The sequence below is a fragment of the Gadus macrocephalus genome, chromosome 11 (genome assembly GCF_031168955.1).
Source record: "Gadus macrocephalus chromosome 11, ASM3116895v1".
NCBI classification, from domain to species: Eukaryota; Metazoa; Chordata; class Actinopteri; order Gadiformes; family Gadidae; genus Gadus; species Gadus macrocephalus.
In genome coordinates, this window is record NC_082392.1 from 3,651,370 (window position 1) to 3,675,292 (window position 23,923).

The following is a 23,923-nucleotide window of genomic DNA, read 5'->3' on the forward strand; positions in this document are numbered from 1 at the left end:
GACAGACACAGACAGACACAGACAGACACAGACAGACACAGACAGACACACAAACAGACACACAGACAGACACACACAGACAGACACACACTGACAGACACACACTGACAGACAGACAGACACTGACAGACAGACACACACACAGACAGACACACACACACACACACACACGCACACACGCACACACTCCTGTCCTTACGGAGGAATGTCTCGGTCCAGCAGGACTGCACTGTGCGAGAAGAAGACGGTCCTGAAGCCCAAGTCTCCAGAGAAGTCTCGGCCCGACGAGAAGGACGTGGAGAAGTCTCCCGCCAAGAAGCCTGAAGGTAGGGTGGCGAGGTCACCGCTGGGTTCATCTGCTCACATTCTATGGATAACCATCTACTGTTGGGTAGGGTCGGCTCAGTTCAGGAGGTAGAGTTGTGACCGGAAGGTTGCTAGTTCGGATCCCCGGCTCCACCTACGCTGAGTGTTGAGGTGTCTCTGAGCGAGACGCGTCACCCTGACTGCTCCCGACGAGCCGGCTGTAGCCTTGCATGGAGGACCCTATTGTCGGTGTGTGAATGCGTGTGTGAACTCTTAGTCTCTTAGGATAAAAGCATCTGCTAAATGATGTGAATGTATTGGGGAGGATATTTTCATTTGATTAGGTTAGCTCATATTACACATTTTATTAAGAAACGATGCGACCGAGCTTGTGAAATGGTCAGTTAGTGAAGGGATACGGGCTCCCTTTATTCTTTAGTTAGGAGATGGCATTTTATGGATCATTGCAGGACGTTATGAACATTAACATTATGAAGGCTGGAGACTGGACTGGATGCCTGGACTCTCCTCATTGTTAACCGGCCAGAACCACATCACCAATTTAATATGATGTGCATGTATTTACCTGTATGTCAATTATGGCACCCACTGCACTCCTGAAAGAAGGGATCCCCTACTATGCGTTTTCTTCTTAAGATTTCTTCCTTGCTAATTCCAAGGGAGTTTTTTCTTGCCCTTGTGGGGGCTTGGGTAAAGGGGGGTGTCCTAAGTATTTGACCAGTTAAGCCCTTTGAGACTGTAATGGTGATTAAGGGGTATACAAATAAATACTATACTTCCTCCAATGCTTCCCTGCGGGTCTTCTCCCAGTGCCAGAGGAGAAGTTCCTCACCCTGGAAGGATTCCACAAGTTTGCGATGGACCGAGCCAAGCAGGAGGTCCGTAGCGTGTGGAGGGCGATCCTGGCCTGCGGTTACGACCTCCACTTTGAAAGGTGAGACGGGGCAGCGTGGACCCTCACTGCACAACCTCTCCCTCACACCCAGACCCCCGCAGAGCTGAACCAGCGTCGGGTTTCACAGCCACTCACACACCATGGCTATTGTGCTGTGAGCTATGCCCAAACACATACCTAACCGATTACGTAAAACCTCGTAAAAAACAAAGAAATAACACTGCAAAACAAAGCAAGAGCTAACTAAAACCCAGAAATGACAACACTAATCATGATGAATAATCGGATGTACAAAGTACGCAGTACAATGTGCTCCCCATATTTATCGATATCCCCTTTTCATGCGAAATGCCGACGTTGTGTAATGATGAGGGAGCTAAAGAACACTCACAACTGTTTAGAGAAAGGTCAGCAACGTGCAGGAATAGCAAGCCTGCAAGGAGCCGTGACGGGGAATGCAGAACGAAGCACCCCGGCAGAGTCGTCCTCGTTGACACGTTGTGCCCGGTGTTCCACCCCTAGGTGCACGTGCATAGACACCCGCCACGCCCAGAAGGCCAGCCGCAAGTGGGGCCTGGAGATGGATGTGGCCCTGGTCCAGTACATCAACAGGCTGTGCCGGCACCTGGCCATCACCCCGGCCCGGCTGCACCCTCACGAGGTCTACCTGGAGCCCAGCGACGGAGCCGACCCGCGAGTGGCCTGCCTGCTCAGTCAGTACACACACACGCACACGCACACGCACGCACGCGCGCACACACACACACACACACACACAGACAGACAGACAGACAGACAGACAGACAGACAGACAGACAGACAGACAGACAGACACAGAAACTCAAACACACACACAGACAGACACAGAAACTCAAACACACACACAGACACAGAAACTCAAACACACACACAGACACAGAAACACACACACACACAGAACCTCTCACACACACACACAGAACCTCTCACACACACACACAGAACCTCTCACACACACACAGAAACTCACACACACACTCAGAAACTCACAAACACACACACAGAAACACCCACCCACACAGAAACACACACACACAGAAACACACACACACACAAACAGAAACACACACAGAAACACAGCTACACACAAACAGAAACACACACAGGAACACAGCTACACACACAGATACACACGCAGAAACACACACAGAAACACACACAGACACACCCACAGAAACACACATACACACACAGAAACACAGACACACACAGAAACACAAACACACACTGACACACTGACACAGTGTTTTTCTGAAGTCTCCCCTGTGTGTGTGTCCGCAAACTGACCCAAGCCGGTGTGTCCCTCCGTCTCCCGCCCCCAGATGTGCCCGTAGAGAGCCTGCGTCTGCGCTTCGCTCTGCTGCAGTCCCTCAACAACACCCTGGAGAGCTTCTTCCTGCCGCTGGTGGAGCTGCGACAGACGCACACCTACCAGAACAGCATCGCCGCGCTGCTGTGTGAAGCCAAAGGTGACCCCCCCCCCCCCCCCCCCCCTCCGGGCTCGCCACAACCCATTCTCCCCCTCTTCCTTAGTGATAATGAAGGTTGATGAAGGGATTTCGTTTGTGTAACGTGTATAGCACATTGGTCTGTTTTTTTTACCAATTCTGAGATTGTCATTTTGAATTGGTCCTAATGAATTGGTCAACATTGACCAATTCTGTGTAAGTACCATGATAAACTAAAGTCGCAATTCTACCTCCTCCACTCATATCCTAATGCCCCAGCACACACCAATTGGTCGATTTGTTTCATACCATAATTAGATTTTCTCACAAGAAACGCCACTTTAGCATATGAAGCGCCATCATTAGATCCCGGTGTATATGAATGGGTAAAACAATTGTGATTCTGTGGAAAGGCTGTTTGAGGGATTTGCCGGGAGTGACTGGTTTTATACTCTGGACCACATTTTCTAAGTTTACAGGGGAAAAAGGAATACCTTGCCCTTACAGCTGACTTTATGAATTCATTGCAACAGAATGTCAGGGTCTTGTTGAGGGTCAGAATAATTGAGGTCCCTGAAGTATCCTTGACAGTTAAGATGCAGGAGGGAAGACGTCATTCTGTGCCATCTCTCTTTCTTATATTAGTGTTTTATGCTGAATATGGAAATGCCAAAATTTGATGCCACTTTGGCGTTTGGTTTGGGAGTTATGAAAGAAAATGAATGTCAAACCTGAAAATCCAATCATTTTGTCAACAATCACAAGACATACACAGTTATTCTTTGTTTTTATAACAGTATATATATATTTTATTACATTTTATTTTCTATAACTCTTGAATCATCATGCCCTGCCGGACCCGTCGGGAGTGAGGTAAACCGTTGACCAACGACGAACCCCGTCTCTCATCTCGCCCGCCTCAGGTCTGGTGTACTACGACACCAAGGTGACGGTCATGAACCGAGTGCTGAACGCCACCGTCCAGCGTACGGCCGACCACGCCGCCCCCGAGATCACCTTGGACCCCCTGGAGATCGTGGGAGGTAGGCGCCCTGTCACCGCGGTGATCAAACACACCGCACGGCTTCTGTCGCTTTATGCTCCCTAGCTCAAACATTGACATACATGCTAATAGACCGTTATGCAGGAGATTAGGTAATAGTGTGCATACACATTAATATTATTGGTAATGTGTGTGTGTGTGTGTGTGTGTGTGCGTGAGAGACTTCACGCAAATAAATGCATAATTTAAAGATATGAATGTGTGTGTGTGTGTGTGTATAATTACCTAACATTTGGCAGACACTTATGTCCAAAGTGACACGCAACCATTCATACACACATTCACACACCGACGGCGGTGTCAGCCACACAAGGTGACAGCCAGCTCGTCGGGAGCAGTCTAGGGTTAAGCGTCTCGCTCAGGGAGCACCTCGACACTCGGCTAGGAGGAGCCGGGGATCGAACTAGCAACCTTCAGGTTACCAGTCAACCCGCTCCACTTCCTGAGCCGCATGCCGCCCATATAACGTCCCCGTGTGGTCCGTAGGGGAGATCCGGTCTTCAGAGAACACGTACTTCTGCCAGGCGGCCCGCCAGCTGTCTTGCGTGCCCTCCTCGCAGCTCTGCGTCAAACTGGCCAGCGGGGGGGACCCCACCTACGCCTTCAACATCCGCTTCACGGGGGAGGAGGTTCACGGCACCAGTGAGTACCGCGCTCCACCTCCCAGGAAGATCTGCCCTTTTTTCCCTGTGTTTTAGTGACATCATAAGTGGGCGTGTCTACCTTGATTTATACTGGATGGGATCAGGCTACCAGCCTAGCCCGTGGGCTGTAGCACCTAACGTTTGCAACATCTGGGAGGTCTATCGATCATACATCGAGGAGGTGGACACACTCCCACTTGTGATGTCACTGAAACCCAGGGAATGGCTTGCAATGGCTCATCACACTCACACCTGATGGCACGGCATCAGCCCTAGCCCTAGCTCTACCGAACCTCTCCAGAAATCCGGTGTTTTCCCTCAGTCTGACGGTGTTCATGGCGCTGTTCTCCCTCCTTCTCCCCCCCCCCCACCTCCAGGCGGCTCCTTCAGACACTTCCTGTGGCAGGTGTGCAAGGAGCTGCAGAGCTCGGCCCTGTCCCTGCTGCTACCCTGCCCCAGCGCGGCAGCCAATCGCAACAAGGTAGGCGGGCCCACACCTCATGAGTGATGTGTGAGTCTCCCACTTGGCGGGTGGTTGTTGTTATTCTGTGTGAGGGACGGGTTGGTTTCAGTTTTGCCTTTCAGTCGACTGCCTAGGAGGAAAAAGGATTGGATGTCCTGGGAAACGTTGCTTTGTGCCGTTTGTTTCCCCCCGTTATCATAGAGTAGAACGCGATGTTCCAATTCATATGCATGACTTGGTTCTGAATACGCTGACCTATGAGACACGTGTGGTTGATCAGTCCATGTTCTACGCTGGGCTGCTTTAGTATCAGGCCTAAAACCCCAGCGTATCTATCGCTTTGGACACACACACACACACACACACACGCGCACACGCACACACACACACACACACACACACAGAAACTCTCTCACACACACACACACACACACACACACACACACACACACACACACACACACACACACACACACACACACACACACACACACACACACAAAAAACACACACACAAAAAACACACACACTATCCAAATCCCGATCATTTAGGGCGGCAGTAGCTCAGGAGGTAGAGCGGGTCGCATACGGCCCGCATCCTCACTCAGTCAGGCCTGCACATAATTAAAATAATAATACTAATAAAAACTTTAAAAAAAATAATTATAAAAAAGACAAATAATAATTGATAGAGTTACAGAAAACTCGGTCAAGAAAGATGAGAAGAATTCATAGAATTCAAAGGCAAACCCATGCGTCTAGTTTGCTTAGAAACTATATCAGTCATTAAAGATATCCACTTAAGTCGCCACAACAACTACTACAACTGCAATGAAAATCCTGCTTGTTGGGTTTGAGTTCATTGAGTTGTTGCACCTAATGTTGGGCCACGGTTTTTCATTTTTGTGACATCATTGAATGATGATGTATGTGAGCCCTTTGCACTGATAAAAATACTGACCATTCATGTGGCTCTTTGAGCATGGAAAACATAAAATGAATGTATGTTGGTTCAATTAACATACCGTACATAGGTTATGATTCTGGACGATTTTTTAGGTAGTGGCCCTACCCAAAATGCACCAGAATACAGGAAATCCTATCTACCAAATTCAAAATTGTGTCGCTTCTCTCACCTCACGTTTAGTTGAAGTGTGCAGTCATGTGGCCCTCCGATGGTTCTGATGAAAGATGTGTCCCTCTTTATCATGAAAGTTGCCCATCACTGATCTAGGGGATTCTGCCGACGGTTTTATCCGGTCGTGTTTCTCTAGTTTTCCCCGCTGACCTCTCTCTCCCCGTCCCTCCCCAGGGGAAGTACATCCTGACGCCCTGTCCCATCAGCTACGCCGACGAGCAGCTGCTGCACTTCCTGGGCCAGCTGCTGGGCATCGCCATCCGCGCCGACGTGCCCCTGCCGCTGGACCTGCTGGCCTCCTTCTGGAAGGGCCTGGTGGGCCAGCCCCTGGACCCCGAGCACGACCTTCAGGACGCCGACCTGCTCACCTACAACTACGTCAAGAAGTTCGAGAGCGTAGGTCGCCCGACGGCTGCGGCGGCCAGCGCGACGGTTCCGTCAGGAGATATCGCGTCTAGGACTGAATGAGTGTCGATGAGACTTCTGAATGTAAAACAAAACGCACAAATAGTGTCGGAGGAATAACCTATTTTGATGTAAGCGTACACTCTACAGAGTCTTTAAACCATTACAGACGTCGTACTCTTAAAGACACCATGAGCTCAAAATAGGCGATGGAATTTGATAGATAATAATGTGGACCGTACTCACTCCCTGTGTTTATTTAACATTAACAACACAATATATCCAACCAACGTCTCTTCCTCCAACCTTTACATTTAGACCCTTTTCGCTGAAGCTTTCCTCTAATGTTTCTTTCAGGTGAGGGAGAGAACAATGAAGGCATACAATCTCTCTGGGAACAAGGCTCTGATCTATCTATCTATCTCTGTCAGTCAGTCAGTCAGTCAGTCAGTCAGTCAGTCAGTCAGTCACTAATGACTCAAATGACTCAAATAGGCTCCAGGGGTTTTCTCATTCTCCCTCCCTCCCCCTCCCCCTCCCTCTCTCCCTGCAGGTGGGAGACGAGGGGGAGATGGACGCCCTGTGTGCGGAGATCTCGTCCCAGTACCACTCGGGGGAGAGTCCCGACTCCCCCGGCCGTCCCTGCTGCACCTTCACCTACGTCACCATGACGGGGGAGGAGGTGGAGCTCTGTCAAGGCGGCCACAACATCGCCGTTAGGTAACCGGCGGCAACGGACCGATGAGGGGCTTGGGGAGGATTCTGGGAAGCCCTGTGAATGCTGCGGCCGGGGTCCGGGTTCTTTAGAGGTCGGGTTTGTTCAGGGGGTCCTGTTCGTTGGGTGGTTCTGCAGTCGTTCCGTAGCCTCGTGGGACTCACCTGATCAGAATCGGTTCATGGCGAACAAGGAGAACCGGAAAAGCGGGGGAAATCTGCGGAGCGATCAGAAAAAACTGAGCAACGGTGAAGCAGTCGTTGCATCCCATTGGCTGGAGTAAGGTCGTAGAGTAACGCAAGGCCACACCCTTATCTGAAATCAATTGCTGGCCCGGCCAAGGCCAGACTGATGTTCATTAAAGTTGATATTCGTCAACTTTAATAAACGAAGGGCCTCTTGAGGCGAGTAATTCTGTTGGTTAAGTGAAATGGTGCTGATTATATTCTGAATTTGACATTGTGTGTGTGTGTCTCTTTGTGTGTGTTTGCGTGTTTGTGCATCTGTGTGTGTGTGTGTGTGTGTGTGTGTTTGCGTGTGTCTGTGTTTGCGTGTGTGTGTGTGTGTCTCTTTGTGTGTGTGTGTGTGTGTGTGTGTGTGTCTCTCTGTGTGTTTGTGTGTCTCTCTTTGTGTGCGTGTGTGTCTCTCTTTGTGTGTGTATGTGTGTCTCTCTTTGTGTGTGTGTGTCTCTCTTTGTGTGTGTGTGTCTCTTTATGTGTGTATGTACGTGTGTGTCTCCCTCTTTGTCTGTGTGTGTGTGTGTGTGTGTGTGTGTGTGTGTGTCTCTTTATGTGTGTATGTACGTGTGTGTCTCCCTCTTTGTCTGTGTGTGTGTGTCTGTGTGTGTGTGTGTGTGTGTGTGTGTCACTCTCTTTATGTGTGTGTGTGTACGTGTGTGTCTCCCTCTTTGTGTGTGTGTGTGTGTCTCTGTGTGTGTGTGTGTCTCTTTGTGTGTGTGTGTGTGTGTGTGTGTGTGTGTGTGTGTGTGTGTGTGTGTGTGTGTGTGTGTGTGTGTGTCTCTTTGTGTGTGTGTGTCTCCAGCTGGGAGAACAAGGGGGAGTATGCGCGGGCGGTGCGTGCGCTGCGGCTGCGCGAGCTGCACAACGCCGAGTGCATGAGTGCGGTGCGTGCCGGCCTGGCCTCCATCATCCCCCTGCAGCTGCTCACCATGCTCAGCCCCCTGGAGGCCGAGCTGCGCACCTGCGGCCTGCCCTACATCAACCTGGAGTTCCTGAAGGTAACGCGGGACAACACACACACACCGGGAACAAGGACACTCACAAAGAGACACACACACACACACACACACACCGGGAACACGGACACTCACAAAGAGACACACACACACACACACACACCGGGAACACGGACACTCACAAAGAGACACACACACACCGGGAACACGGACACTCACAAAGAGACACACACACACACACACACCGGGAACACGGACACTCACAAAGAGACACACACACACACACACACACACCGGGAACACGGAAACTCACAAAGAGACACACACACACACACACACCGGGAACAAGGACACTCACGAAGAGACACACACACACCGGGAACAAGGACACTCAAAGAGACACACACACACACACACACACACACACACCGGGAACACGGACACTCACAAAGAGACACACACACACACACACCGGGAACACGGACACTCACAAAGAGACACACACCGACACACACACACACTGAAAAGCACACACACCCACTTAGACGCACACCCACATGCATACAGAGACATGCACACTGACACACACACACAGACATACTGAGACACACACACACTGAGACACACACATACAGAGACACACATGTACAGACACAAATGCTTTGTCATTGATAAAAGGAGTCATTATTCTGATTTTGTTCCAACCTTGTTTGTTTTGTGTGTGTGTGTGTGTGTGTGTGTGTGTGTGTGTGTGTGTGTGTGTGTGTGTGTGTGTGTGTGTGTGTGTGTGTGTGTGTGTGTGTGTGTGTGTGTGTGTGTGTGTGTGTGTGTGTGTGTGTGTGTGTGTGTGTGTGTGTGCGCGTGCGTGCGTGCCTCAGGCCCACACCATGTACCAGGTGGGTCTGATGGAGACGGACCCTCACATCGAGTTCTTCTGGACGGCGCTGGAGATGTTCACTCAGGAGGAGCTCTGCAAGTTCATCAAGTTCGCCTGCAACCAGGAGCGCATCCCCTTCACCTGCCCCTGCAAGGACGGGGGCCCCGACACCGCCCACGTGCCCCCCTACCCCATGAAGATCGCCCCCCCCGACGGAGCCGCCGGTAAGGGTCCCACTGGTGTGTGTGTGTGTGTGTGTGTGTGTGTGTGGTTCTTTTAATTTTCAATTTTGAATTACCTTTATTTTACCAGGAGGCCCTTCTGAGGTGTGTGTGTGTGTGTGTGTGTGTGTGTGTGTGTGTGTGTGTGTGTGTGTGTGTGTGTGTGTGTGTGTGTGTGTGTGTGTGTGTGTGTGTGTGGTTCTTTTAATTTTCAATTTTGAATTACCTTTATTTTACCAGGAGGCCCTTCTGAGGTGTGTGTGTGTGTGTGTTTTATTCATTTTCAATTGTCAATTACCATTAGTTTACCAGGAGGCTCTGAGGTTAAGAATCAGTTACCAAGGTGTCCGGGGATAAGATACAACAGCATAACAAGTCACGTAAAGTCTCCGCAGACTACAAATAACACAATACAGTTCAAACAGAGGATGGAGCACTTCAACAGCCACACTCCTTGAGATGAACCAGGGCCCTGTTCCAAGAAGCTGAATTTCCCGGTTAATCTGATAATATATGTTGAGTCGGAACTCAGGGAAAGACCAGACTTTTTGTTTTAACCGAGATACCAAGCTTAGAGCACTCTCGAGTTCAGCTACCATGGCAACGCCTGCTGTGTGCCCCGGGGGCAAACCCCAGGTCATAACACTTTGTCTCTACTTTTCAGTAGCGCCGTCCACCGAGATCGTTTATTGGCCTGTGGCATGTGCCGCCGAGACCACTGACATACCATGGCGTTCCTGAACCATGGTTCAGGAACGCCATGGTATGTCGAACGGCAGTTACCGTTCAGGAACAGTAACTGCCTACTTTTTGAGAATCAGAAAACGACAGGAGATGAACTTGAAAACTTGAATAGACTGTATTACCGTTGTTTTGTAGAGAGAATCGATGCAGTCGTTATGTAGGTCACTACTCTCAGCTGTTGGCTCGAATAGAGCTCCACCTAACTCCAAGAAGAAATGGATGGATGTGGGAAATACACATTTAGTTATTTTTTATCACCAAGACATGCCTCAGACAATAACTGTTGAACACTCTTGGCTTCAGCTAGTTTTGCAGAGTCAGCCGATTTGTGTTGACGTAGTGCCAGTGAGCCAGCCTGGGTTTCAACCAGTAACAGCACTGGAATAGCAGTGACCGCTTGGAAATCCCCTGATATAACACATTTTTATGGTGTGATTGGAGCCAGCTGTTTTCACGTTCACCCTATCTGAGATCAACATTGGATCGGCTGTTCTGAAAACCACAAACAGTCAAGTCCAGTCAAGGAGGCACTCACGGTAGTCAGAGTTCATGTTCATATTGAAACATATCCTAACCTGCTCCTTGAAACAGGGTCCAGGAAAGTCCAAACTCAAACCTTTACGGGCTATAGAGGCCGACGCTGGGCCCTGGATGAAAGGAATGTAAAAGATCCTTCATGTGGAGCCATGGCATCTTAACTATGCTGTGTGATCTCCCATGACCTCGTGTGCTCTGCGTTTATCAGGTACACCGTGTGGAAGCCACGAGGCTTTGAGAAACTCTGACAACTTTGTTTTGCTGCTTATAGAAGCAACACTGAGGAATCCGAGAATGATTTGATTTCTGAAGGCATTATCGCCCCGGCCTTGACGCCACTGACACGCACTGTTTTGATTGATTGTTTATTTTCGTGTCATGCCAAACAAGTGGTCCATCCCACACAGGATTGCAAGACACCGATATAACTAAACAAAGAGTAGTACATACACAATCACAATACACAATACAATACAATACAATACAATACATCCGGCCCCGGATTAACACACTAAATATAAATTGACACATTCCTCCTAGCCCCCGCCTTTTCCATACAGTCAGCAATCACAAATGTTCTATATTTGAATAGCCAAGCTAACACATCTGTGTCACGCATACAATGAACTTATTTTAGATGGACTTTATTGAATAACCTAAGTCGCAAATCATGATAAAACGATTTCATTGAGCTCACAAAAGTTCCACAGTGTTTTCTCCGCGCTGTGTCTGTCAGTGGAGTGAATGAATCAAGGCCTTCACACATCGAGTATTATACAAGGAGGTGCAACAAGAGCGAGAAGGATCCAGATTTATCTAATGATAGCCAGGCTCATCTCGTTCAGCACATATTACCGACCATGTCTGCCTGCTAAGTACAGCCAACATGGGGAAGAGTGTGGGTACATGAACGGACATGAATGCTGTCATCCGAATCACATTTCCTAATTTTACTGTGTGTGTGTGTGTGTGTGCGCGTGTGCGTGTTTGTGTGTCTGTGTGCAGGCTCGCCAGACTCGCGCTACATCCGGGTGGAGACGTGCATGTTCATGGTGAAGCTGCCCCAGTACACGTCGCTGGAGGCCATGCTGGAGAAGCTGCGCTACGCCATCCACTACCGCGAGGATCCACTCAGTGGCTAGGCCCTGGCCCCGCCCCCTCCCACTACCTTAGGTCCGACCCCCCCCCCCCCCCCCCCCTGGCAGACCGCTCGTGGCTGCTGCCCCGATGCTCTGACATGTTTTTGCTTTGTTTTTGTTCCCTTCCATTCTGCGCCGTCCCCATCGACTGTTTTTGCATCTTTTAGGCGTTCCAACCTTTTGCTGGAGGGGAATCCCCAGGTGAGGGTCAGACACGGCTGACTTTGATCGATGGGTGTGTGTGCGCGTGTGTGTGCGCGCGTGTGTGTGTGTGTGTGTGTGTGTGTGTGTGTGTGTGTGTGTGTGTGTGTGTGTGTGTGTGTGTGTGTGTGTGTGTGTGTGTGTGTGTGTGTGTGTGTGTGTGTGTGTGTTTCTGTGTTCTGGTTGCACTTAGTATTGAAGTAGCCACCACCAGGGTTTGAAGCTGTGACACGGTGCAGTACTACTACAACGTATTTCCGATATTACTTTGATATATTTTTTTTTTTTCCGGATAGAAGCTTCCCTGATACTATCCCTCCTTCATGCAGGCTAGGGTCCCCCACTGCCTGGCAAGGTTGAGCACTACAAGGTTATGTTGAGCTCTGTAGGCACTTTAAAAATGTACGTCCACTGGCAAGTGGACTCTTCCTCTCTCTCTCGCTCTCTCGCTCTCTCTCTCTCTCTCGCTCTCTCGCTCTCTCGCTCTCTCTGCTCTCTCTGCTCTCTCTGCTCTCTCTCGCTCTCTCTGCTCTCTCTGCTCTCTCTCTCTCTCTCTCTTTGAATTTGCGCGGTGCTCCAGGAAACGATACAGCTTGCTTTAATCTGCGAATGCTTCAACCTCGCTGCCTCCCTCTGCCCCCCTGTGAGCCCTCCTGTGAGGCGAGCCTTTAACCCCTGGTACTTCTCGCCAGAGAGGAGGACACTGGAAGTGTGTGTGTCAGCGTGTGTGTTTGTCAGAAATACCCTCCATGCTGTGACGGCGGTCGCTCTAGTCATGCTCGAGGAACTGGTGAAGTGTCCAGATGCCGTCGGTTCACCCCCGCAGCTCTGAGCAGGCAGAGCCAGAGACGCCCACTCCGAGTACACAAGGACAACGTGACACCGACCGTCACAAGAAAACGGAAGACGAACCACCAACGGGAAATCCAACTCATATGCTGATATAATCCGTGACCCTATTTTAGTCTCTGAAGAAAATGGTATTTAGTTGTAACGAAAAATTATGAGGCATATTTATTGTCTTTTCTCTCCAGTTTGTCAGGTTGGTTTAGAAATATCTGGCAGCGCAGTCCGGTCCGACGAGGGGATCCTCACTGAGGGAGACCCCCGGCCCCCCCAGTCTCCAGACTTTGCGGGGTCCTCACTGAGCTTGTCCCCCGGTCCCCAGGGTCCGGACTTCGCTCTCCCTTTGGAAGCCCCTGTGTTGCTTTGATAAGGCGGGGGGGGGGGGGGAGGTGTCGCCCCATAGCTGCTTGTGTGCTATGCTACTGAATGTGGAAAACAGAATCCCTGGCTCCTCTCCAGTGTCACACTGTAACACATACACGTACACACATATGCACATACACATACACAAACACATACACATATACATACACACACAGAGTATATATATATATATATATATATACCTGGGGTGGGTCATCTTATGTCTGAGGAGAACAGGCCTTTGCCGTTTGCTTGGGTTTGTTGTGTTGGTTTGTTTTTGTTTTCCTGAGACTTTTATTTAGACTGTAAAAAAAAAAAATACTTCTGAGAAAATAAATGTACATAGTTTTATGTTTTGAAAGCGCTTTTATTAATTTATTGCTTATTCACTTCACCTGATGATTTTTTTTTTTTGCACTATTCTTCCATGAAATTCTTCTTCGACAAGGAGCAGATGGGGGGGGGGGGTCTGTTGACGTCCTGTTTGTTTAGCGGGAGGGGGGGCGGGTATTTTTTTTACAAACTCTTGAAGCGACCCGTCAACGGCCGATGTCCGTCTCGTGCTCAGACAGGTCTTCTCCTCCGACAAACATGTTCTTGTGGAAGTAAAAAAAACAAAACTTTTACTCGGAATAGAACTAAAGAACTTAAAAAAAACAGCCAATGATTGCTATTCAACATGTGTTGGGGGTTGGGGAGGGGGTTAAGTTGCTTGCCAGTTTTAAAATGTTTGGGTCTTTTATTTTGAAGGGTAAAATGTTTGGGTCTTTTATTTTGAAGGGTACCCCAGGTATACCGCTGCTAACAGGGATGCTCGCTTACTTTCTCCTAACGGGGGCGGGAGGGAGATCATATAAAGGACATATCCATACACAGACGTGCTACGATGAGAAAATGTGTGCTGTACATTTACTTGATATTTATTACAATTATTTATGGTTGCATTAACTTTTACTGTCTTACCTCTGCACATCAGAAACTTCGAAAAAAGAAAAACGCATCTTAAAAAGAAAAAAGGATTATACAGATGTAAAGAATCAGATGGCGTTTGAGATTTCTGTGTCACAATAAAGAAATGTCTTGACGTACCACTGTGGTGTTGATTGGTTATGTTCAGGTTTGTTTTGTTGCGCGTTTATGGATTTTTTTTTAATATAAATATCGGCCGATATATCGGCATATCGGTTTTTTAAATCACAAAATATTCGTATCGGTATCGGCCTTAAAAATTCTATATCGGTCGGGCTCTAAAATGAAGGTACACAGAGCTGTTTCCTCAGGACTTTAGGCTCTACCTATTGAGTTAAAGGCACCCAGTGCAACTTTATGTAAACATTCAATGAAAAATAAACATTCAATTTCTAGTCTTTTTTACACGTAAGTTTCAATAACTCCATACCATTACATATCGACATTCAAGGAGCAAAGATGAGACGTCGTTGTGTGGTGAGAACTGATAGAAAATCGTAAACAACAATCGCCGGTGGGGAGAAGCCATTTTTCCATTGACTGGAAGCCTGCTTTATTTATTGTAGGTTACAAAAAATAAAGAAAATGGCGGCATTGTTGTTATCGATTTTCTATCAGTTCTCACCACACAACGACGTCTCATCTTTGCTGCTTGAATGTCGGTATGTAATGGTATGGAGTTATTGAAACTTACTACGTGTAAAAAAGACTAGAAATTGAATGTTTATTTTTAAGCCTCGAAAGTTGCACTGGGTGCCTTTAAGACACGGAAGAGGATAATAATAAGGCAACATGTATCTTTTTTTTCTTTTAAGTCAGATTCCTGATTTTAAAATCACAACTGTTTTTAATCTGACTTTTTTTAAATTCTGACTTTAAAGTCAGAATTCTGATTTAAAAGTCAGAATTCTGACTTTAAAGTCAGAATTCAGATTTCAAAGTCAGAACTCTTTTTATTCTGATTTTATCATCAGAATTCTGAGATTAAAGTCAGTACTCTTAAAGACACAATCAAATGTGGCCCTAAACGTTAATCCGATTCAAGGCCGCCTGAATGCACAGGTTTACCTGGGCTGAAGCACCAGCCCTTATTCTTCGTCGCCTTTCTCGCTGAACAGGATTAAAATGTCAAAGTGTACTACTCAAAAACCATGTAAATAGTGTAGTAAATAAACTTCCAAAGCTTTTCAAATCTTATTTGGAAAATAACTTCACATTGTGTGTCTTTTTACAATTTATTCGTTACCAGCATTCGTAGTGTAGCCTGGCGCCGCCCACCTACCTACTTCCGCTCAATTTTCATTTCACTTCAGTTCTAAATGCGTTCCATGTCAACCCGATTTCTGGCGGTCCAATCAGCGAACAGAGGGAGTGGCTGAGAATGATGACGTCTAGGTTGCGCGCCAGTTTCAGTTGTAGTCAGAGATGAGTAGTCACTAGTCAGTCAGTCAATGACAAGACCCAGCGTCGAGTCGTCGACAGTTGACCACAAACATTATCTCTGTCCTTACTGTCTAATATTAATTTAGAATGTACAACTGTTCCTTGAACTCTTACATCAGATAAACAAAACCTGCAGATCCAATCATTTTAAAACTTCTACAGACACCCGCCTCCAAGTGAGTGAACGTTTGTCAATTGAGCAGTTCGAGACCTTCTGTACAAATTAAATTAAGTACGATGGTCTGGTAGGACCAGGCTATTCGTAGTGTTGATCAGCAGTGAAATAGTCCGCCAAAGACGTTGACGTCGCTTAGCAACCGAAGACGCTGGGGTTGACAAGTTACGGACTACTACCCATGCAAGTGAACGGAGCGTTCCACGGCATTGAGAAGACCCGTGTAATAAAGGTCTATAATATTTCTGTTTATGGAATAGATTTCTCCTCAGACTAGGCCAATAAAGCAATGATAACAAGAACAAAAAAAACACAAACGCTCGATCAAAGGCCCGGCCCGAACCGGCTCAAGGATAGTGGTGGGAAATATCAGATAATCAAAAACAATAATAATAATCAAAAACCCTCATTGTTTAACATGAATTGGCTAAACAAATGACCACTGTAGCATATTTAAACACAATTCAAATTGTGCAAGGCATTATTTCCATTGGTCATTCTGACCGGGGACATTAAGAAATTTCGGTCTTCCTCATTTTTTTCCGGGTCAATGACCGGTAATAACCGGACAATAACAATAACCGGCTATAAATCGACCTAACTTTCACCGTCAACACCGAACCCGATTTTCTCAAACAGAAGTTTCAAAATAAGATATAGTAGTAAGTACGGGTAGCATGGAACTAACGTTAGCCAAGTGGGGGCTCCATGATTGCTAAATCTAATGAGAGAAGTAAAATTGCCATTAACGAAGGAAAGCATAGTAGCCTATGCCTTGCGACTGTACTTCGCAGTATGGCTTGCGAAACCCAGTATGCCTTTCGAAAAACCTCGTGATTGGTCGATGAAACGCTACCAGGAACGCCTGAAGGGCGCTCTTGTGTCATGACGGAAACGCCCAAGCCTGCAGATGGACATCACGTTGGGAGACACGGACCAAAGCCGCATTGAGACCCTTGAGAGTAGAGACAAGTACGAGAGTGTTCAGCAGATTATACAGATACATAGATAAATACATAGATATTATATATAGTTAGTAGGCCTATATGCTACAGGTGAACCTCCTAAGATGGCGCAATTTGATTTGTTCAATATCTCAGGATATTGGGCAATATCTCATGATTGACATCTCAAACTCGATATTGTTTTCATCGCAAAATGTCAGCTGATAACAACAAATAAACCTTCAGTCTCGGGGGCTAATCCTCCCTATTCACTTCGCCTTCGGCGAATAATTGTTGACTAATAGCCTCGATAGATAAATAGCCTAGTCAAGTCTTTATTAATACCAAACTACACGTCGGGAATTAATTTAGGTGATTCGGCTCACACAGTATAGCCAACAAGACCACACAGAACAAGGGAGACAACACACAAAATACATCACATTAAAACTAGACCCATGCATTGATAGATAGATGCCAGAATGTCCCCTGTTGTGACTACACGTCTGAAATTTCTACAGTCACATCCAGTGACCTCGATGTAACCCCAATACATTTGAAGTGTCTCAGACTTTGCAAACAAGAAATAGGAGAGGGGTGATGAATATGGCAGGCTAAATTGGCTGGATATTGAATATATCCAGTATATATATATTCAATATATCCAAAATATATATTGGATACATTCAAAATATATTGAATACATATTGAATATATCCAATATCCTTCACAGGCCACTACAGGCCTGTGAGCTGTCACTCACCTAAACTCTCGTGATAATTGGTGAAAGGTCACCTGAAGTTCCAACCCGAAGACTTCATAATGAAGAAAATGTTGTCTTTTCAGTAACACTACCTTCCACCACGTCTCCCCAACGTGACATCATCGCCGAATGGTGTTAGAAAACACCCGTTACTGCCAAAAACGCCAAAAACTGGACTTTAACACTATTTTGGAGACATTTTATAAATGATGCACATATTTTGAGTTCTTTATGTACCCATTAATCAAAACTTCCGGTTAACCTGCACGTAGGCCTTTAAGGTGTCCATACACAAAGTATCATCTCTGAATTAATGTCATCTCGTAGAAGTTCTCAACAGCTGATTTTGTGTTCAGTTGTATTACAGCTTCTAATTTAATTTGTTTATCTCTCGAGAAATGAGCGGGCTCCAGCCCTAATGACCTCATGGCTACTGGTATGCTCACGACGTCACAGGTCTGGGCCTTCTCGTCGCCTTGCGCGTGAGGCCCCGTGTTGTGTAAGGTTGCACCCTCAAGACGTGATGTTGCGGCATGCGGCTGGGGAACCAGACACCTTCTGGGAGCAGCGAGTGCCGGGCCAGGCTGGTTCCAGCCGGATCTGAGTCACGACCCCCTCACTGACCAAGCGTTTCTGCTCTGTGAACTCACTGAGCCCATGTGTCTTTTATGTTCAGGGATTGGACCAAAATAAAAGCTCAATGCTGTGAAGAATGGTATTTAGAAATCACAAAGCACAGGAACACAATGTTTGCTGTTTATTGATGCCCTATCTGTAAGTGAATGGAAAAGTTTAATGTTTACACATTAGTAGCACACTGGCGCGCTGACTAATGTCATTGTATACAGTATCCTTCAGCCACGCCCTATGCCCTGAGGTGGCTGTCAAATGAATGTTTTCAACACCTGACACCTGTTTGACATGGGAATACTGTCACCAGGGGCAACATGCAGCCCTTCCCCTGTTTTGGATGAGCTGAGAGCCAATCACAGTGCAGCAGAGGGTGACATCCCTCAAGCAGCCGACGTGTGGAATCCCGCTGTCTGGTTTTGTAACTGGAATGTCAACCCCTTGATTAACCGCTGTTTACCTTTGGAGGACTGCAAGGCCTTATGAAATGCAGCAATTATCCAGAGGAGTGTTGATCGCTCTTTAAGATGGTTATAATTTTAATCCCTGTTTAATTCTGTGAAGAATGCATTCTGGCTCACTGGGTGCTACTCATTCGGTAGACCATGAAGAGGAAAGTCTGGTGTCTACCTTTAAAGAGAGATGGAAATTAATTGTTTGTGAAGATGTGCTTAATAAAGTACAACAACATGAAGAGTGTAGTTGGAACGTAAATTCACAGACAGACTCACGTTATAGTGCATATCTGGTACATTTGAATAGATGTTTACCTATTATTAAAAAGGGAAATAGAACTTATGTCTGCTGTTGAAAGAAACCAAGATGAGTCATCTGAACTGCGGTATACACAAACCTACCATCACCTGAGGAATGATTATAAAATAAACCAGGCACATCTCCCTGCTCTCTTTTACTTGTTTTATCAGCCAACAAAAACACTAGTTTCTGTCAAGGTTTCAGGGAATGTCAGGTAGGAGGTTGAAACTAAAGCATTGAATCCTTTGAGTCTCACACAGGTGCTGTCTTTTATTGTGCTAATAACCAAACTGCACGTCTTTTGAATCATTATTTTAGTTTATTCCACTAAAGAAAAAATAACATGTAGACACTAGACAGTGATATTCATTAAATATTAATACAATGTTTCCTGATATTTCTAGTTTAAATATATACATTCATAAAGTGCAAAAGCAAAAACATACCAACAACCATGTTCGCACGACAGAAAGGCTTAACAACGTAACTTTTTGTGGAAAAATACAGAAAGGTCGGCCCCTTGATTACAGCTCTATTCAAGGTATAATCCGAGGATAACCGGTTATGAAAATAAAAGAATAATATACATATCATATTTCCAGAAGACATAAGGCCCTGCCCTTCCATTGCAATTACCCGATGAACACCAAGAAGGAAAACACACACTCTCCACTCCAGGAATGATTGGGGGTGTGTGTCACACCGGCCTTCTCTTTGGATGCTGTCGTTATAAACCAGTATTTCTTCTTCTTCTTTCTATAAAGTGTACAGTGAGTGGACTCGCGAGTCACTGTTGGAATGCGCGACGACGAGATAAGTGGAGGCCTTAGAGCAGGGATGGGCAACTGGCGGCCCGCGGGCCGCATACGGCCCGCATCCTCACTCAGTCAGGCCCGCACATAATTGTTATTTAATATAAAAAAAAAAAAGAAAAAAGAATCGAGTTACAGAAAACTTGGTTAAGAAAGAAGAAAAGCAGAGTATCTGTTCATAGAATTCAAAGGCAAACCCATGTGTCTAGTTTGCTTAGAAGCGATATCAGTCATGAAAGATATCCACTTAAGTCGCCACTACAACTACTACAACTGCCCTGAAGTGAATATCATGCTTGTTGGGTTTGAGTTCATTGAGTTGTTGCACTTAATGTTGGGCCACAATGTTGGGTTTTTCAGTTTTGAGACGTCATTGAATGATGATGTATGTGAGCCCTTTGCACTGATCAAAATACTAACCAATCATGTGGCTGTTTGAGCATGGAAAACATGAAATGAATGTATGGTGGTTCAATCACCATACCATACATAGGTGATGAATCTGGAAGATTTTGTAGGTAGTGGCCATCCCCAAAATGCACCAGAATACAGGAAATCATATCCAACAAATTCCAAAATGTGTAGCTTCTCTCAGTTTACGTCTAGTTGAAGCGCACAGTCACATGGCCCTCTGATGGTGATGATGAAGAATTGTGGCCCTCTTTATCATGAAAGTTGCCCATCCCTGCCTTAGAGCATGCCAAGCTTCTTCTTGAAGCCCCTCAGTTGCTCCATGCTGATGTTGTTGCCCCCGCACACCACCACCACCACCGGGCCCAGAGCCTGCTTCAGCTTTCCCTCCCCTTGCAGCCTCTCGATGATCCCACAGTACACAGCCGCCAGGGCAGCACCGCAGGCCGGCTCCACCAGGATCTTCTCATCATCTGGAGAGAGACAGGGGGGGGGGGGAGAGAGAGAGAGAGAAAGAGATAGAGAGAGAAGATGGGAAGGAGAGAGAGAGAGAGAGAGAGAGAGAGAGAGAGAGGGAGAGAGAGAAGATGGGAAGGAGAGAGAGAGAGAGAGAGAGAGAGAGAGAGAGAGAGAGAGAGAGAGAGAGAGAGAGAAGATGGGAAGGAGAGAGAGAGAGAGAGAGAGAGAGAGAGAGAGAGAGAGAGAGAGAGAGAGAGAGAGAGATGGGAAGGAGAGAGAGAGAGAGAGAGAGAGAGAGAGAGAGAGAGAGAGAGAGAGAGAGAAGATGGGAAGGAGAGAGAGAGAGAGAGAGAGAGAGAGAGAGAGAGAGAGAGAGAGAGAGAGAGAGAGAGAGTGTCTGAGAATCTGGTATTTTTGCAAACTTTGTGAAAATACTTACTTTGAATGACTGGATGTGATTGAGCAGACACACGGTCCAAATCAGCTGCTTTTCATGGTGTCAGTTTTTTAGAGGTTGTAGAACTCACCGAGGAAGCGCTCCACGGCCCTGACGGCGTCCTGGTCCGTGACCACCTCGGAGAACACGGGGTGCTCGCCGCTCAGCTTCAGGGACTGCGCCGACACCGTGGCCAGGCCCAGCGTGGTGGCGATGCTGCAGAGAGGGGCGAGAGACGCGCTCACTCCGGTTCCTCCGCAACACAGGCGACATCGTCACCAAGGCAACAGTCGACGGAGAGGGACAGGGAGAGGGACAGAGAGAGGGACAGGGAGACGGACAGGGAGACGGACAGGGAGACGGAGAGGGACAGGGAGAGGGACAGAGAGAGGGACAGAGAGACGGACAGGGAGACGGACAGGGAGACGGACAGGGAGAGGGACAGGGAGACGGACAGAGAGAGGGACAGAGAGACGGACAGAGAGACGGACAGAGAGACGGACAGGGAGACGGACAGGGAGACGGACAGGGAGACGGACAGGGAGACGGCGTCGGGGCCTACCTGGTGATCTCGGGCAGGGTGACCAGCCGGCCCGCCTTCACGGCCGCGTTGAGGCTGTGCGCGCCGTGCGTTTCCATGGCGACCACGGGCACGTCGGCCCAGCCGGCGCGACGCAGGCCCTCCACCACGCCGTTCATGAGGCCGCCGCCCCCCACCGACAGCACGACCGCCCCGGGCTTCTCCTTCAGGTCCTCCTTCAGCTCTCTGACCAGCGAGGTGTGTCCCTCCCTGAGCGCACACACATACACACACACACACACACACACACACACACACACACACACACACACACACACACACACACACACACACACACACACAAAGCCCCCCCAAAACACGATCAGTACCCCAGCAGCTCCAGGTTCAGCCGACGTTCACACTGTTTTGTTTGTGTCAATTTAGCTCGGAGCTCAGTTTTAATATTCAAAGCTACTTTCATCACCATTCGGATAAAACAAGGGCTCTTATCTAGTGGAACGGCCCTGTTTATCTGGTCGTAGCGGTCAAACCGGGACATGGGATCACAGCCCAGAGTCCGCATGGTGGACGACAATGGTGAGATACGAGATGGGATTCCTGGAAGACTCAGAGAGAGCTTTGAGAAGGATTCCTCACCAGATGAGAGGGTCGTCAAACGGGGAGATGAACACCCAGCCAGGGTTGTTGGCCACCAGCTCTTCTCCGTACGAGATGCTTTCGTTCAGTGCCTGGAGAAGACACAGACACAAAGACACAGTTAGCTATGTTTGGTTGTCAACGTGTGTGAACATGATAGAGAGAGAGAGAGAGAGAGAGAGAGAGAGAGAGAGAGAGAGAGAGAGAGAGAGAGAGAGAGAGAGAGAGAGAGAGAGAGAGAGAGAGAGAGAGAGAGAGAGAGAGAGAGAGAGAGAGAGAGAGAGAGAGAGGAGAATGGTAGAATATAAGTTTCACACACCCTGTTTGAAAACACACACTGTGGCTGACTGACTTATGCGATCGACCTGCTGACCTTGCCGTGGATGATGACGTCAGCGCCCTCGTCTTTGAGTCTCTGTACCGTGGACGGGGGGGTCACGCTGGGGACCACGATGGTCGCCGGGATGCTCAGGTGGCGGGCCGAGTAGGCAGCGGCCATGCCGGCATTACCCCCTTCATGAACACACACACACACCATCACTCAAACCCCACTCGTTTAAACAAACCACTGAGGCTGATCGTGATCTGATGTAGGGGACACTCACCTGAACAGCAGACGAAGCGCTCACAGCCTCGCTCAGACCACTGCAAGACAACAGAATACGTTACACACATGACCCACACACACACACACACACACACACACACACACACACACACACACACACACACACACACACACACACACACACACACACACACACACACACACACACACACACACACACACACACACACACAAACATTCGCACACAAACACAAGTCCATCGGATGTGTTTGACTGGATATAATGGCGGATTCTTATAGCATTGGCAGGCTTCAGCCTAGGAAGCTGTAGAGATTCAGCGATAGCGATTACAAAGACTTGTTCAATTAACAAGTGTAAAGAAGAAAGAGCACAACCTGTGTGGTGCGACCTGGACTGATTATGTTCCTGTTCTTGTTGACTATTCTGAGAAGCAGGCATGCAAACAGTGACTCACTCCTAGTTTCACAGGAAAAAAACGGTTTCCTTATTAGTTTTATGCAAATCTTGTTTACGTCAGTGTGAATGCACTGTGTCGAAGAATAACACATTTTAGGAGACTTTCTGACCTTGCAAAGTATTTGATTACATTTAATGATCATGGCGAGATACAGGCAGTAATTTACCATGCATATATTCAATGAGACAATGGGTGTATGCGTGCTATGGGGAAAGGTTCACATGGTTAAAGTTTAAAGTTAAAGTTTCTGTGGCTGAGTGGGAGACACCAGGGTTCATTTTAAATACACTCTACTTTGCATAACAAAGACGTCTTTAGTTTGGCCTTTGATCAGACTTTGTGGCTACAATGGCAATGCAAATGCAAAACTACCTCAACACCATTCCATTAGAGAAAAAGGGAGACATCTCTAGGTCCAAGGAGAATATATACAAATGCTTTTTCAATTTACTAGTAATAACAAAAACAAGGAGTATACAAATTGAATAAAATCCCATATTAATGTGGAGACACAACACACTGTCTCACTTCCTTGTTGCGACACTATTAATCCAGAACAATGAGGTCATCAGGTTTCCACAACACTCGGTCACTCACTGTTTTACACAGGTGGCCGATGCCCCTGATCTTGAAGGAGCCGGT

General features: G+C 47.4%; 3 protein-coding genes across 8 annotated transcripts in view; 1 reads left to right on the forward strand and 2 right to left on the reverse strand.

The window, feature by feature from the left end:
• LOC132468245 (probable E3 ubiquitin-protein ligase HECTD4) overlaps nucleotides 1-14,349 on the forward strand; it is a 59,175-nt gene extending 44,826 nt beyond the window's left edge. For 2 of the 6 annotated variants that reach the window (XM_060065972.1, XM_060065974.1), the window contains exons 64-76: nucleotides 220-325; nucleotides 1,125-1,261; nucleotides 1,745-1,935; nucleotides 2,584-2,730; nucleotides 3,633-3,752; nucleotides 4,259-4,414; nucleotides 4,794-4,897; nucleotides 6,192-6,413; nucleotides 6,976-7,142; nucleotides 8,179-8,374; nucleotides 9,211-9,433; nucleotides 11,717-12,846; nucleotides 12,885-14,349. In XM_060065972.1, coding sequence (XP_059921955.1) covers nucleotides 220-325; nucleotides 1,125-1,261; nucleotides 1,745-1,935; nucleotides 2,584-2,730; nucleotides 3,633-3,752; nucleotides 4,259-4,414; nucleotides 4,794-4,897; nucleotides 6,192-6,413; nucleotides 6,976-7,142; nucleotides 8,179-8,374; nucleotides 9,211-9,433; nucleotides 11,717-11,853 — 1,906 coding nt within the window. In that variant the 3' untranslated portion in view covers nucleotides 11,854-12,846; nucleotides 12,885-14,349. Of the gene's footprint in view, nucleotides 1-219; nucleotides 327-1,124; nucleotides 1,262-1,744; nucleotides 1,936-2,583; nucleotides 2,731-3,632; nucleotides 3,753-4,258; nucleotides 4,415-4,793; nucleotides 4,898-6,191; nucleotides 6,414-6,975; nucleotides 7,143-8,178; nucleotides 8,375-9,210; nucleotides 9,434-11,716; nucleotides 12,847-12,884 lie in introns of all 6 variants that reach the window. The other 4 variants (XM_060065975.1, XM_060065977.1, XM_060065973.1 and 1 more) reach the window with 3 other exon arrangements.
• Nucleotides 1-23,923, reverse strand: part of vps33a (VPS33A core subunit of CORVET and HOPS complexes) — a 366,247-nt gene that overhangs the window by 79,936 nt on the left and 262,388 nt on the right.
• Nucleotides 19,859-23,923, reverse strand: part of LOC132468247 (L-serine dehydratase/L-threonine deaminase-like) — a 4,593-nt gene continuing 528 nt past the window's right edge. Inside the window, exons 2-8 of the mRNA XM_060065978.1 lie at nucleotides 23,879-23,923; nucleotides 22,841-22,880; nucleotides 22,609-22,748; nucleotides 22,236-22,327; nucleotides 21,621-21,848; nucleotides 21,150-21,274; nucleotides 19,859-20,636 (exon numbers count right to left, since the gene is read on the reverse strand). The exon at nucleotides 23,879-23,923 is cut by the window's right edge and continues 119 nt beyond it. Coding sequence (XP_059921961.1) covers nucleotides 20,443-20,636; nucleotides 21,150-21,274; nucleotides 21,621-21,848; nucleotides 22,236-22,327; nucleotides 22,609-22,748; nucleotides 22,841-22,880; nucleotides 23,879-23,923 — 864 coding nt within the window. The 3' untranslated portion in view covers nucleotides 19,859-20,442. The remainder of the gene's footprint in view (nucleotides 20,637-21,149; nucleotides 21,275-21,620; nucleotides 21,849-22,235; nucleotides 22,328-22,608; nucleotides 22,749-22,840; nucleotides 22,881-23,878) is intronic.